At 41.9% G+C, this 15,849-nt stretch overlaps 1 protein-coding gene across 1 annotated transcript in view; it reads right to left on the reverse strand.

Moving 5' to 3' along the window:
* Positions 1-699: 699 nt before the first annotated feature.
* Positions 700-15,849, reverse strand: part of FHIT (fragile histidine triad) — a 213,514-nt gene continuing 198,364 nt past the window's right edge. Inside the window, exons 5-6 of the mRNA XM_017820522.1 lie at positions 8,519-8,622; positions 700-1,011 (exon numbers count right to left, since the gene is read on the reverse strand). Coding sequence (XP_017676011.1) covers positions 8,521-8,622 — 102 coding nt within the window. The 3' untranslated portion in view covers positions 700-1,011; positions 8,519-8,520. The remainder of the gene's footprint in view (positions 1,012-8,518; positions 8,623-15,849) is intronic.

Raw genomic sequence — 15,849 nt, forward strand, 5'->3', positions numbered from 1 at the left:
CACCATATGGCCTCCCTCAGCATGGCTCTTATTGGAAGACTTGGTAGCATTTTGTTTTTCATCTTGATTTCAGGGGACACAGAAAGCTTCAGTTGTCATTTCCCTGCAATTCCAGAGCAAGATTACAGATTCTCTTTTCATGGATATCTTGCAGACTTATTTCTTCTCTCTTCTCTCTGTTGTATGACTTCTTCTCCTTTATTACATGTTAGCAATCAACAACTAACCCATGGTGGGTTTCTTCCTGTGCAGGGGTCCAAACACAGCATTTCTAGCCACGAGTTCGTTCCACATGGGTGGCTCCCACTCGGGTTGTTTGTTGCTGCAAGCAGCCATTTGTGTCAGTTTAACCCTAATGTGATTACTATCCCATTAGCAACTTTACATATTAATTGCTTTGCAGCAGGGTTTTATATCACCTTAAGCTCCAGAAGCCTTGTCACAATGCATTAAAAGAACAGAGAAAACAAAGATCTTAGGAAGCTTTAAATTTCTTGTTATAGAACTCACCTGACAAAACAGCAGCTCTTTAAGTTTATCTTGGCTAGTCTGTAACAAAGCCTTGGTTTATATGAATTGTTATATTGCTAAAAGATCTAATTTTTTGTATGATATAATAGCCCACATACAGTAACTGAATCAAAACGCACAACATGGAGTAAACACTTTGTAATGTACCAAAACACGGTAGCTACCTGATTTTGCCAGCACTTTATTTCAATTTAGGCCGAGGGACAATTTAAAAAGATTCATTCCCAAGTATACAATTCAGAAAAATATGAGTTACTACTCAGAGCAATATCTGAACCAGTGCTGTTAGTTGTCTTAGCTGAAATTCAACCTTGATGATATCCAAAGGTCCAATAAAATTTTTCATAGAAGAATCCCATATTTGTTGAACATAATAAAATTGTTGAGCTGCAGCTCCAGGGCCACTGAGAACTGGAGAATGAGGTCTTTCTTTCTGGGGACTTCCTTATGTCATGGGATGTGTTTCAAACACTTTGTTACCTGAGAAATATCAAACATAACAGATTGTTACACATAATAGTATCTTTGATTTTTGTTAGTAAGACAAAATGTAAGGCCGTTTATTACTAATGACTTAGGTGCTCATCAGGATGTTCCGACAGGAGACACTGACAGCAACAGGCAAAAGGAAATGTTCAGTGTTAAACCCCCACACGGCACATTTCAGCTCCTATTACAGCCTGTGTGACAGAGAAAGGGGAAAATCCTTGCAACGCAACTATTTTAAAATTATTTACCAGAGCAAGAAAGAGGAGCATTTGTTTGATTTTTTTTATCTGCTTTTACAATAAAGTTCACTTCCAAGTAATACTAATGCCTGCCTTTCACATTGTGCTTTTCATTCTTAACTCACAAAACACCCTCCAAGAGAGGTCAGGATCATTTTACAAAAAACAAACATGAAGTGAGGCGACCTCTCTGATGTCCCTGAGTAAGACAGCAGAGCCCCAGCTCTGCTGACCGCTGCTCATAGGAACAAAGGATTAGAAAGGGCATCTTGTGTCATCAAATCCAGTTTCTTACTCTTCAAATCTATTTTCCTATAATAACCTCATGCAAGACTCTTTGGGGCTCATGATTTCTTATATAAGCTCCTCCAAATACTCAAGACCATCATCTCTTGTATATCCTCATCCACTCTGATTCTGTGGGGGGACTCTGCATAATGCCAAGGTATTACCCAACAGTGACTGGGGGCCATCACCCTGAAAATGCCCCCAGTCTCACATGCTGGAGAATGAATGAGGTATTTTTTGCCCTGTCTGCTCCAAACTGGTGCTCCTCTTGATGGTCCATCCTAATAAGAGACCTGTAAGAGGTGCCATGACAGACCTAGAAGGTGTTCCTGAAGCAGAGAAATAGAAATGCTGAGAGCCTGACAACTGCAGCTGATTGCAGCTGTGAAAGCTGTGTGTGAAATCCCTGCCCAAGCTCACAGCACAATTGCTATTGCAGCATTAACTGGAGGCTTGCAAGAGCCCCAGGTGCTGACACAAACAGGGCATTTGGGTTTACCCCTGCAATACCTGTGGTTTTGTGTAGAGACCGACATCCTGGCAAACAACAGAGCCTCGAGTACGCTCAATCTAACACATTTCCAACATCCATCACCCCCTTCCTTTCTCAAATAACTACTTACTGGAGGAGTTATTAATGCCTTTCCACCTACACAGCCTGAATACTGACACTCACACAAAGGCAGGTTTCAAGCTTTGAGGTCACGTCCGAGTTGCTGGTTAGAATGTCTCTCTGGGCAGTTCTATTAAGCAGCAGCTACAGCAATAGGATACCACGATACAACTCTTCGCTAATAATTGAGCATGAAATGGGTTTTTGGCTTGGTATCTTCAGTTTTGTACCTTCACTTCAGAATGTGTTTAGAGCCGGCTTCAATACCGGGGAAATTATTTCAGCTTATTAAACACCAAGCTGTTACCCGACTGTTAGACGAGGGCACGGCCCCCGAACTCTCTCCCCGGGGCTGCGCGTGAGGCTCGGATCCTTGCTGCTGTTGTGGCTGCAATTCCCCAGCCACCCACTTCTTTGTTTGATTGTCTTTTCTCACTGAAACATATGTTTCCGATTCCGATGGCATTTTGAGCAACAGTTTCCATTGTGTGCCCCTCCTGACTGACAGTTTGATGGCAGCCTGTGAATCACTTGGCACTTTTTTTGTGAATCTGCTTCAAGGAGGGTCTGGCTGCTCAGTAAGTGCATCCTTTGGCAGCTTTGGGGGCAAGAGATTAGCACCATTTTAGCAGAGGTTTGGGTATAAAAGTACTTAACCACAGTTGATATCATCCCTATTTGAAGCTCAGCGTTGCCCTGTACCTCAACTCCTTTATCCCAGGTCCTGGGACACAATTTCCACCAGTTTTGCTTGGCTTTCCCCATTTTCCTCTCACACAATGTGACACACAAAGCCTAATGATGAATCAAGAACTGATCAGATTGAAAATATTTGGTATTTGATAGACGGCCCAGTAGGCCTTCAGGCTGCTGGACATGCAGGTCAAGAGAACATTAAGAGAACATTTGGCTCTCTGTCAACTTTCTTTGCCACCAGTAACCATTTGCTGCTTTGCCTTTGTGCTGTACAATCTTGTCTGTGTCTCTGGCCCCGATGTTTCTACAGGAGCTATAATTACAGGATCCAAGCAGTGCTGTACAGAATTCATGTACTCGACAGCTGAATTAAATGGACACCTATAGTGAAATGAAAGTCCAGAGAACGAGATGTATAACTTTCAGCACAGTACTACTTACAGCCTCGAAACAGAGCCCTGGAATAGGTGTGAGGGGGACATTATGTCTATGCTGGCCTCCTACAAGAGGAAGACATTTCATTCATAACTCTGGCTAACTCTCTTGTAGCTTTGTTTTCATAAGAAATAATAATATGCTTCAACCAGAAAAATAATCAGCCTTGATGCTGAGGTGGCTGTGCATTAGCACACCACATTTGTTTGGGGAAGCCTTTTGCCCTGAGCCTTCCAGCATGGGTATCACTGCTGTACACAGCTGCTGCATCACTTCTGGCTGTTTCTATCTTCCCTTGAAGAGATAATGTAATTCCTGTGTATAAACCTTCTCCTTCCTGCAGAGGTGGAGGATCTGGATGTTTTACACTTCAAAAATACCAGCAAGGGTCAGATTATGTTTATCTGTGGATTTCTGTTGATATTAACTTTCCTTGTGTCCCATTGAAATGACAAAGAGATTACTTTATATGTACTTATTGCAGAAAAAAGAGAATTTTGGGTGAAAAAGCATAGACCTTATGATCTGATCCATCTTCTCTTTGCTATTTCCAACTACTTAAAGCATAATGTCACACTGAAATGAACACTTGGAGTGCTGCATTCTCTTCTCCTGACAGATTGTTATGATGTTTTCCAAGGTGACCTTCATAAAACATGTTTCTTTTGAAACTTATACTTCACTCTTGGGTCATAATAGTTTCACACAGACAAGCAAACTGCCAGCTCCTGCTTTCTAATTAATGCTTTTTGGAGGCTTTTGAGTAGGGGATATAATTAATAACAGTTAAGTCTGGAGTGCAGAGAAATCTATAGCCGATTACTAGGATGTGTATTTAATTCTGGATTATACACAAACAGCTCCTGAGTGCAGCCATGAACAGCCTAGACCAGGCTCTCTGGGAATTCCCCACGACCAGGAACCACCTTGATTCTAATCCAGTGTAAGCACTCAAAAATTTGCCCTGCTTATAAAGTGAGGCTCTGAAATTACTGAGGGGTCTCTGCTTGCTGCACCCCTTCTCCCTGCTCCCATTCCCCACACCACAGCATGTGTTCATGACTGCATCGTGGCTCTGCTTGCCAACAGGTAGCATCTATTGCTGAAAATACCTCTGACCACGCCTGTGTTGTCACTGTGGTGCCCACCCAGGGGACAACCTGCCCTGTGGTCCACACTGCAGGTACAGCATCTTCTGGGGCAGAATGTGTTCTCACTGCACAGCATGTGTCCCAGATCCACTCCTGGATCCATTCCAAGGTAAAGTCATTATTTTGTGGTTTTATGCAATTTTAAGTACCAGAAATAATAGGAGGGATTTTCTTAAAACAAGCAAAGAAGGGTGTTGCAAGTCATCTTGTCATACTGGCCTAAATTTAAGGAAAGTGATGGGATTTCTCTGGTGTTCACTCTCATGCATGCAGCATGGATTGTCACGCTCCAGAGGCACTGGAGCAAAATCAGATGCAAGTCAAATTGCCAGTTTCAATTCCCTCTGGTCTGCTGCTACTAACAGTGGTAATTCCCCTGCTGAAGTCAATAGAACAGCATCTTTCCACACATGCCGAGATCTTGGTGCAGAACAGGCAGCTGGGAGGCAGGATGAGTGCTCTCAAAGAATGAGTGGGGGAAAAAAGGAATAAAATTTACACTCTCTTGAAAAGCTGAAATGGCTATGTTACCCAGAAACATTGCCAGACTGGGGAAAAGGGGAAGAACTGACATCAGAAATCCTGTTAAGAATGTGCAGGACACATTATTTGGAGAGATTTTTACATGAATTTGGCATGTTGAATTACACAAAATATTCAGATGGTTAAGCAATTAAAAGCTATAGAACACTTGTAACTCCAAAAGCACTTGGCAACAGAATATCACTGTCAACTCTTTATGCAAAGGGACATTTTGACACTGTGCTTATGACTATTTTTCTAATGGCATAAAAATATTACTTCAGTTACACACAAAATAGGAAACTTCTACTGAAACTTGTGCAGCCTGGTTCTTCCTTCAGAAACAACAACACAGAGTGAAACTGCCTTTGAAGAGATACATTTTTCACATACTATCTGAAGGTTAGTAACTCTTTTAATCTTTAGCCTTTTTGCTGGCATGTGCAATTTAAAATGCACAAAACAGACTATCAAAACACCCAGCTATAGACAGTTAGAAAATTCAAAAGGCACATCTGAAAATAGGCTTGGAAATTAGGATGCTGCATCAAATCCTGCTCTTTGAGGAAGGACTCTTTCCCTGTGGATCCACCTCAAAGGGCAATCAGTTATCAAACACAGCTGACCATATGACAGCCAACACTGAATGAGAAACAGCTTTTAAAGAGGTCTAAAGAGGTCAAATCTTGGTGGTATTAAGCAAGAGAGTGACCAGCTAGGGCCATTCTATATTAAATATCCTGTCCCCAGAAAGGTTTTTCTCTGGGGGTGTTCAAGAAGTGACAAGTCCTTCTAATGAGATGGGGATACAGTGGCAGGGGGACACAGAGTGAAAGACCAGAAACACATGCAAAACACCAATTCACCCACTGATTTCAGTTGCATCCACTCTAAGCAATTGCACATACGATTAAATTATTTAGAGATAAGCATTTTCTCAAGGGTGTAAACTTAGCGAGGCTAAATGGGTTCACTTCTTTAAGCAAGCGGGTGGATATTTTGGATTGTCTCGGGACTGATGTAGAAGCACTCAACTGTAGTTAGTCAACCAGCCAAGAGGGATCAGCACCAGCAAATGCAGTAGGGAGAGAATTGAGAGCTTCTTGCCTTATTCAAGTATTTCTTAGGAAAAACAAAAGGCGCCTGCAAGTCCTTCTTGATCAGACAGTCTATAAATACAAGTAGAAGGTGCTACTGTGCCTAGTCAAGTCCTGTAGGAGTTGTGACAGGTGGTGAAGGACTCGTGATAAATGTAAGGGTAGCTGGAAAAGCTCTGAAACACAGCTCAGTCCGTTCAGGCTAATCTAGCTGAGCAGGGCTACTTTGAGCAAAAGAAAATATAATAATGCATGAGGCCTTAAAAATTGCTATTTATTGGCTCCAGAACACCCACATTCAGCTCTTTCTGACTTTCCCTGTGCTGCATGAAAAAAAACCTCAAGTCAAGTGGCATTCGGGTAAACCTATAAATGGCTAAATAAATCCTTTGTAGGTGAAATACAAAAATAGCTTTGAAGAAGGATGCATATAACCTTGCTAATTTGCCAAAAGCTTTCAATCTTCATCACTTTAGAAGCAAGGTTAAGAGAGTAGATAAAGGTCGAGAAACGCAGAAGGTGCTCAGATATACCTTTACCTCAGGTTCAGAGCCTTAAACCTCAGGAGCAAAACAATGTCAGGGAGAAGAGATTGACAGTGATGCCTTGTGTTGGGAATGAAGGGTTGGAAGGACTCCCTGTACTAGGCACAATACTCTCACGATAATGATGCCAGAAAGATTTAATTTCCCAGTTTGTTCTAGGAAAGGTAATGACCTTTACATCAAGGGAAACTTATCAAGAGGTCATCCACATAGACACGTGCTGATTTATTTTCATAATAAATGGAAATAGATGTTCAGCCACAGGAATTTGCTCACAGGAATGAATTTACACCATCTATCCAGCTTTGCTTTAGTATCAGTATAGATAAAGAACATTTTATTAATATGTGGGGATTTAATTTCAATCCCTTTAAGAATCTCTAGAAAAAAAAAGCATTTCCACCTCATTTCTGAACAGATCAAAAAAAAAAAATTCCCCCAAACTACCAAATAAATAATGGAAAATAATATCACACTGGAATAGGGCTGTGCCATTTTATCCTAAGTACTGCTCATTTGTTGCTGTGCCATAGATGAAGCACTTCATAATGCCTCTGCTAGTAGAGAAGAGTGCTTACACATGCATTACCTAAGGATATGCTCTTTCTGGCTGAGTAATTCATTCTTGAGGAGCAAATTTCTGAGAAGGTGAAAAGTGGGTGTCTAAACACAACTCCAGTAGCCACTGCAGAAACCTGACTGTGTAGTCCAAACCCTGCTGCTCCAAACCCTGGAGGTCCCTAGGTCCCGGCTGCTGAGGACAGATTTCCTTCCTAGATGGGAATTACATGTGTTACACAGCTTTTTCCATGCCAGTCTGCAGAAGGGTTGGCACAGCCAGCTTGGCTGGAGAAGACAAGAGCATGGTCATCATGCAAGGAAAAATGGAAAGGGAAGTCTGATGGACTCCAAATGGAGTCATCCAAAATGTCATCCAAATGGAGAAGGCAGAATGGGACGGGAGATGGGAGCTGCCACGTAAGTGTGCCACACGCACAACGTGTAGTTCAGCTCAAGATTTCTCAAGCGGTGAGTCATGGGCAGAAAGGAGGGATATTTATGGGATTTTGGTTCTTGAGAGGAAAAAATATGAACCAGTCAGAAATGACAGAGAAATGAGAGTGCTGGATGATGGCAAACAACATATGGGGAACAGGGGAGAGGGAGCTTTTGGCATCCCTGCTGCAGCGCACATCCCGGCGTAACTCATATTGATCTCCGGGGGCCAGTTCATTTCTGCTGTAAGAATCTGGCTTCTGGGACTCCAAGTACAAAATGAAAAACTCTCAATTTCTAGAGCACCAGTGTTAGTGTTTGCCAAGTGTTTTCTCTTTTCTAATCCTCCCTGCAAATCTTTTTTTCTTCTAGGGCCAGTGGAAAATTTAGCAGAACAGGCAGTTTTCCAGCAGGCTTAATTTTTAAAGTTGAACTGATCAGATGATTTAAGATTTGACAGATTAAGTTAGCACTTGCTTACAACACTCTATAGTATGGATTCTGCTGGGAATTTATATGCATAGGTGCATATGCATATCTGGTTATACACAGACACAACAGTTTTTAGCTCTTCATAGAGGTACCAGGCCTATTTTCAGTTTTAAGACCAGAGAGAGGATATGTTAGGTTAGACACTCCTCTTAAGTAAACACTGATGATTCTGATTTCCAGATACACTTTTTTTTTGTTGTCTGGAAATAAAATGCTCTAGGATGGTGCTGATTTGTTCAAGAAGGAACATGTTATTTCAGCCACTATTGGAGTGCTGTGTCCTTTTGGAAAGAACACAGCCTAAGAGCTTTGGTTTCCTTTGTTCCATTCTACATATTCCCCCTCTGTCCTCAAGTTGCCTATGGAGGGAGGCTTGAGCAGAAAATTGGGTGTTGCAGGAGTAAGTCAATGTATAAGTCATTACCTCTAATTGTCCTGAAAATACTTCTTCAGAATTGCTGCTTCAGCTGCCATTTCTTCTTCTGTCCTCCACTTGTCGGGGGAATCCTCTTTGTCATGTCGTTGCAACTTTTTGAGGGAGAAAGAAGAAAAAAAATCTGTTAATTTTTTTTCCCCAGTTTTAATGTCAAATTCAGGACATGTCTGTACACAACCATTCTAACTATTCCATGTGTCTGCAGGACTTGGTGATGAAGAGGTGGAGGGTGAAGGTTACTGGTTGAGAGTGGTGACAGTTTCCCACCAGCAGTTTACATCAGTAGTTTTCAGAAGAGATAGAGTCCCTCTCTGCATGCAAGTTATTAGTTCTTCATTGCCCTTGTTGAAAGTGAGAAACATCCCTGTAGAAAAAAACCCTGTTATTTTAAGCATAATTATATTAAATTGGTGGTTTATTGGAAAAAAGAGATCAAAAATAAGTGAAACATATAATTTTTACATCTAACTTGCACAATATGCCCACAAAAAAAGTTCTATCCCCTATGCAGTAAGTGTTAAGTGATATTGTCCCAAACATGATAATTTTTTCCTTTGCCACTCAAAAAGAAGGAAGAAGCTGATGGCTTTGCTGCTTTCCTGAAGAAGAGAGTTCTATTTATAGTAAATACTGGCACTTGAGTGATTATTTGTACACATGTCCATTGAAAGAACGCCTGACACTTGTCAAGTGAGCACTGCATTTACAACAGACAGCAGAAACATTTGCTTAACAGCTTAAGTGTTGAGATTCCCAGTGTGTCTCTAGGTACAGAGCACGGCACAGAATGTATTAACAGCACCAGCTTCTGAGGAACTTTATAATATCCACTTTTTGTTAATGTCACAAACAAAGTTGGAAACTAATGAATTTACACCTTTTATTCCAGGACAAATTTTTGTATAGAAGATGAAGTGGTGAAAAAGAGGAAGCAATCATGAACTTGCCAAGCAAACTGCATAACTGTATATGGCAAGTTTAGCAATAAACTAGGATTGTTAGCATACCTCCAACTCACAAATACTTTTACTTGTGCTGTGTTTCTCCTGTTTTGAATCTTGCTGCCAGCTATAGTCCCATGTAGTTTTACATTCTGCAGTGCAGATTTCTCCCTGCTCAGCAGTTGAAGCTGCATTAGAAAGCTATTTCCTTTCATGCCAATACAATACAGTAGCTGTAGGCAAATTAAAGTGTATTACTGTTTGACTAGTAAAGGACTAATCTTCATTGTTACATTAGCACTGGGTGTGTTATAAATCCATCTTGTACAGAATTAGAGAGAAAGATTTAACAGCCAGGAACTGGAACAGTGTACACACTGTCAACAGGCACCCTTTGTGTCCACGTGCCTGCTCTCACCCAGTGTACACACTGATAGGGTGGGTGGGTACCATAGCTGACCTGGCAATGAGAGGCAGATATCAGGAAGAGCAAACATCATCCTGTACTTCCCACGGACTGTGAATGCTCACACTTCACAAAAGGATGCACCAGGACAAGGTGAGTGGTGGTAAATCAATTGTCTGACTGAGGTGTGAGCTGTTTTCTGAGAAAAGCAGTGTCTTGCTCATTTGACCCAGCACCAGCAGGAGATACAGCAGGCAACAGCTAGAAGGCAAGGGAGGGCAGCCCCTGTTCCTCAAGGTCTCCTTGTTTAACCTGCAAGAATTGCTTTTAGTGACATGATTTGACTGCTGTTCTCCCTTGCTGTCCTTTTTCTGCACAGCCCAAGTGAGAGCTGACTCCAGTAGGAGACCAGTAAAGTGGAGGGGTGACTCGTAAGTTGTGATTTTTTTTTTTCCTAGTTTGAAGCAACTGAAGTGAGTAGTAATAAGGAGGCTTAACTTACAATGGCTGTTGTTGTTGTCTAAATTAAAACTGTGAAGCTGCAGACCACAGTGACTTCTCAGAGTTGGCAAAGGCGAGGGTTTCTTTTGCTACGTAACAGCTAACCTTTAAAAATAATCAATCTTTGACTTAAGGTTAAAACAGATATATGGGGAGCAGCAATGAATCCTGGAACTTTCCTGGAATCCCAGCCTCAACCTGCTCTCCACACAGGCATCATGCACCTCTCATACTGAAAAGGTGCACCCCGATCTTGTGGACACACTGAGAAAGTCAAGCAACCAACTGCAACACTCAGTAAGCCCCAAATTCTGTGAAGCCAAACCTGTTGCTGTATTACAGAAGTGTCTCAGAATCCTTAACATTAACAAGAGAGTAAGCAACCAAATCAGCATAGCTCAGATAACTCCAAAAGGAGAGAACAGGATGAGAGGGCATGAACAGCTCTTTTAGACAATATCCATTGTGCTAACTTTTTCTTTTAATATTCTGAACAAGCACCAAGACACACATTAGTCAATTCTCTAATCGCAGTTGCCCAGCAAATTACCCACTGTATCTGCTCAACATTCTTCAAGCACTAAGACTCTTGTTTATAACTTAGAACATCTTCTTGCCTTGCAGTACAAATAAATGCGCTATTTCTAAGATATGCCCTTCTTCAAGCAGATCATTACTGATGTCTGACTTCTTGGGCTTCCTGATAAATTATCCTCTTCTTTCACCTCAAGCAGAAAATGCTCTTCCACCGATAATCTATGACTGTCAGTCTTGATTACATGTAAACAGTGGAGCTCTTTGAATATTTCTGCTTGTGAAAAGTGTTCATTTTCTCACTCATGTCTCCCTGTGTGAGATGCTGGCAGACCTGACAGCTGTGCTTTATGTTATTTTATTAAAGTTGCTACTGCTGCAGAATGGTCTATGTTTTTATCACTGCAATTCTTAAGGGAAACACAATATTGTTTTATAGCACATTCACATTGGGGAACCTCTCCTTCTTGCCCTTTGTGGAAGAGCCCAGAATTCTCAACATGGCAGACTGTAGGGGACCTGGATCTACGACTGGCTGTTGTTTGAAGTAATATGCATATTATGGTTTGTTCTGCTTATGCCATAACACCACGAGAAAAGCAACCTGTGTAAATATAGAGCACTAGCCAAAAGTACTGGGAAAAAGCTTTTATGGTAGTTAGAACTATTCTCACTGCCCATGAATATTTACAGTTGATAGTTAACAGTTTATAACCTTCAGTGCATTTAACTAAAAGAAAAATTACAGTGATGGAGAATAATTACACCAAACTGCAGCAACATAACAAAACTCAGCTGCTTCAGCTGTTATAAAATATAATATTATCAAAAGCAGCAGCTAACAAAAAAAGAATGAATATTTGTCAGCAGCTTGAATGAGAGATTAGGCATTACCCAGCTGCTGGTGTTCATTATTACCAATACACCTTGGGATACACAATCATCTTTTCCATACTTAAATCCTATACTTGGGTGAAATCTGTAGAGTGATATTTCAGCATGAGATTAACACATGAACCATGAGGAGGCTGAAACTCTCATCTCTCCTCTTCAGTAGCAACCCTTTTCCAGAGACTGAAGACAAAGGGCTGCTACGTGTACCTCCTCCTCCAACTCCCTTATGGCCCCAGAGCCACGATCAACACACACCACAGCACATCCCTGCCCCTCTTCTTGCACAAGCATCCACCACGTGGAAGAAAAACTCAAGGGCTGGACTGGCTGTACCTCCTAAGGGCCTCCTCATCCTGGTGATGAGTAACGACTTCCAGCCATCTAAGCCTCCTCTTGTACTGCTTTTACATCAACTTAACTCCTGAATAGCTTCCTTTGCCCACTTCTCCCTGGTCTCGTCCTCCTTGCTCTTTTCCCCCAGTGCTTTCTTTCCTTTCACTTATCTTTGTATTTAGCTTATAACCTCCTAGGAAGACTTCATTTCCACCTCTCTCACAATGTAATTAAATACATTTGCTGCCATTATCTGTACCTCCTGCTATGCTCCAGCCTTTCCTCACTCTCTGCTGTCTTGGTGAAGGGAGTGTGAGCTTTTTTGTGGGCAGCTCCTCTGCCAGTCCAAGCCTCCTGCCTCAACCTTCAGTTGTGGCTCAAGTCTTGACTTGACTAGCAATGTAAAATGAAAGATTAATGGATGAAACAGCAGTTTCACAGAACAACTTCTCAGGGATTCTGCAATCACGTGGCCTTATATATCCCAGTTTACCTACCTGGGGGAAATCATTGCAGGAGCTCCCAACCCAGGGCATGTGCCAGCTGGGTATCCCCCCTGCAGCTGTTGTGGTCAGGGCCCCAGGAAAGGCAAAAACACAGGCAGAGGACAAGCGTGGCAGGCTCCCTCTTGACCACACGAGAGACCACCTATGAGATGTGTTGATGCAGTGCTAGAGGCCTGTCTGCCCCCCATCAGCTGCTGTGGGATCAGGACCCCTTTCCAAGCCCCTTTCACCGTTGCTGCCACTTGCAGCCTGAGCAGCTCTGGCAGTTCAGTGCTTTCCACATCTCTGGGCCCATCTCTATATTTAATTACAGCTACAAAACTGCTGTAATTTAATTGCTCTAATTTACAGTGAACACTGCTGAAAAAAACACATCCTATAATTTTCTCATCTGCTGACTTTGCTTATGATTCTATATCATACAGATATCTGCATTTGCACGAATCAGAAATCCCTGATTTTGGGGCGGTTTTTACTTGCTGCATTAAATCTGAATTATTTAAGGAGACGAAAAAGAAGCCTAAATTGTCTGCCTTCTATATGAGACAATTTTTTAACTATCTACTGGAAAATCCTTCTCCAATTGTTTTACCGCTACTGCATGAAATATGCTGCTACCTCACAGCTGCTGATATTATTGCTGCAAAGCATATATTCCATTGGAAACCTCAGTTTATCAAAGCTGTGTTTAAGAGAGTGGTGGTTTTTTCCCTCCTGTCGGCTCTTTGTCATAGTGACTGCAAATATTTTTTTCAGTTTTATTGTTGTGCTTTGGGGAAAGACTTGAACCTCACACTTCACATGGACATATGAATAACTGCATCCCTTTTTAGCAAAGCACTTAGATGAAGAGAATTTTGTGAAAACACACATAAAGGTTAAGTAAAACCCTTAAGGGTATGTGTTTAAGTGCTTTGCTAAAATAAACTCTGCAAACCCTAGTTTCTAACAATTCTGAATACAAAAATGATAAGAAAAGAGAATAAATATAAAAGGCATCTTAAGAAATATGCTTTTGAAAGTATAAAAGACGAGTAAGCCCACAAGCAGAATGACAGTTGTGTAGAAAGCACATTTGCCATTTGGTGAAATATGTAGATTTCACTCTGAAGAGCTCAGATGTTGACAAACTTCCAGTTTGGCTCCAACCGAGATAGAATTCTTGGAAAGTGAGCACATTACAAAGGAGATACTTGAAGGAATATCCACTGGGGTAAGAAGTCCTGCCAAAGGCTTGGGGAACTGCTATTTACAACCTGATATGAATCCAGGCAAGAATATATAGAAGCGTTTAGATACATTTTCACCATGCTCATTATCCTCCTAGTTAGCAGATAATGTTAGAAACACCTCAGTAGTCTTCCTCACCTTGGAAGGAAAGGTAGATTATTGTGGGGAGGTTCCTAATGACATTGGCTACAGAGGGCTGTCTGCACAAGAGAAACGTGTTGCGTAAAGACCTGGGTAAGAAATGGCAATGTCATCAATGCGATAATGTTGGAGGAAACCTTATCCTGCGTTCACAGCCTGCCATGCAACGTTACTCATTTGGAAAAAGGCTATTTTCAATCAAGGAAAAGCACTTTAATCAAGGATAGAGTCAGTGATTCAAAAATTTCATGCAGGTGCATGTATTACTTGACTGAAAGCCTCTTCCCAGAAGGTCAGAGCTGCAGGGAGATGTGCATGTCCCACTCCAAGAGCAGAGATAACCTCGAGGTGCCTGTATCAGGCTGATGTATTCTGGCTCCTGCTGCAGGGAGTATCAGTCAGAACTTCCCTTACTAATCTTCTTAACTTCAGACAAATATTTACCGTACCCTGAGCACACTCAATAAGATTCATGACATGCCAAGGAAGACACATGTGTGTTAGGGAGGTTGATTTGGTTTATTTGCTTTCTTTGTCTTTTTCTGACAGCACAAAGGATATCAGCTGCAGGTCCTACGGCATCAGCACAGAACAAGTTCACTGCACAGGGGAATATGAGCATGCCCCCACCTCCTGGGGGATGTTTCTCTGTTCTCACTGTATCTCTGGGTCTTGCAGGAAGATCCCACAGCGCTCAGAGGAGATCTCTCCTTCTCTGGGGAATTATCTTGTTCCTATTAAAAAAAGAAATCCTCGCCCTCACCAACACTTTCCAAAATTAAGATGAAAACATTCCATCAGTATGTTCTGGAGTAACTCATCCTCTGAGTCACTCTCTCCACTGATTGTAGGAGGATTTCAAGGAGACTTCAGATGTCTAAAATGACACATACCATGTATTTGAGGCGAACCACTGGGGTTTCAAAGCCTGCTTTTGTCTGTGCTTCTCAGGAGACCCTTCACCTGCCAACAGACCTTCCCAGGATCATCCTCTCTGCTTTCCCTACAGTGCTCAGGATCATGGCACTCCTGGATAAAGCTACATCCCCAGGACAGGCTTTTCCCTCAGGCATCCCTCAAATACTTCAGCTTTCAGCCTTGCACATGCAAGGCTACCTCACCTCCAAGATTGCCTCCCAGGGATTTAGGCAGCCAATACCCTCTAGTAAGTAGGTACTAAAATAGGTTGAGGAATAAATTGCTCTCATTTAACATTCACTCAAAAAAATACGGCTGCATTTATTATGCAGCATATTGTTTTATATACTGTTTGGTTATAATAAGTCATGTTTAAAATGTCATGACATTTAAATCTACAGCAGTAAGAGGGAAATGCTGAAAAAGAGCAAGATGATCAAAAAGGATTTGAAAAATCCTGGTGAAACTTTATGGGCCAAATACCCTCATTATAGTAAAAATAAAGTTACAAAAGAGCTTAAAACTCGTTTATGAGAAACACATTGTAGAGAAACTCAGCCTGCCCCTCCAGGTCTCTGTGTCACTGGGGTGTCCCCATGTCTGAGGCAGGGGGGTGAGTGCCACCACCAGCTGGCTGGGGGGGGGCTGGCTGTGGCCAAGGGACTCAGGCACCCGCAGAAAAGCCCTCTGGGTGCCCTGAATCCCCTTGAAGGTTTAGCCTTTCTCTGTGCTGCCTTTTGCCACTGAGCCACCACAATACTCTGGAAAACTCTACTGCATTCACCCCTGTAACTTGTTAATGCCATTTGTCTCAGTGAGGAGCTGGATTTCAATGTCTGCGCTAAGTCATGCAAATGAACTTTACATATAATATAAAAGCCTACTTTAATGTGGCTTCATAGCCTTTGAGGAGAC

The sequence above is a fragment of the Lepidothrix coronata genome, unplaced genomic scaffold (genome assembly GCF_001604755.1).
Source record: "Lepidothrix coronata isolate B3197 unplaced genomic scaffold, Lepidothrix_coronata-1.0 Scaffold84, whole genome shotgun sequence".
Taxonomy (NCBI): domain Eukaryota; kingdom Metazoa; phylum Chordata; class Aves; order Passeriformes; family Pipridae; genus Lepidothrix; species Lepidothrix coronata.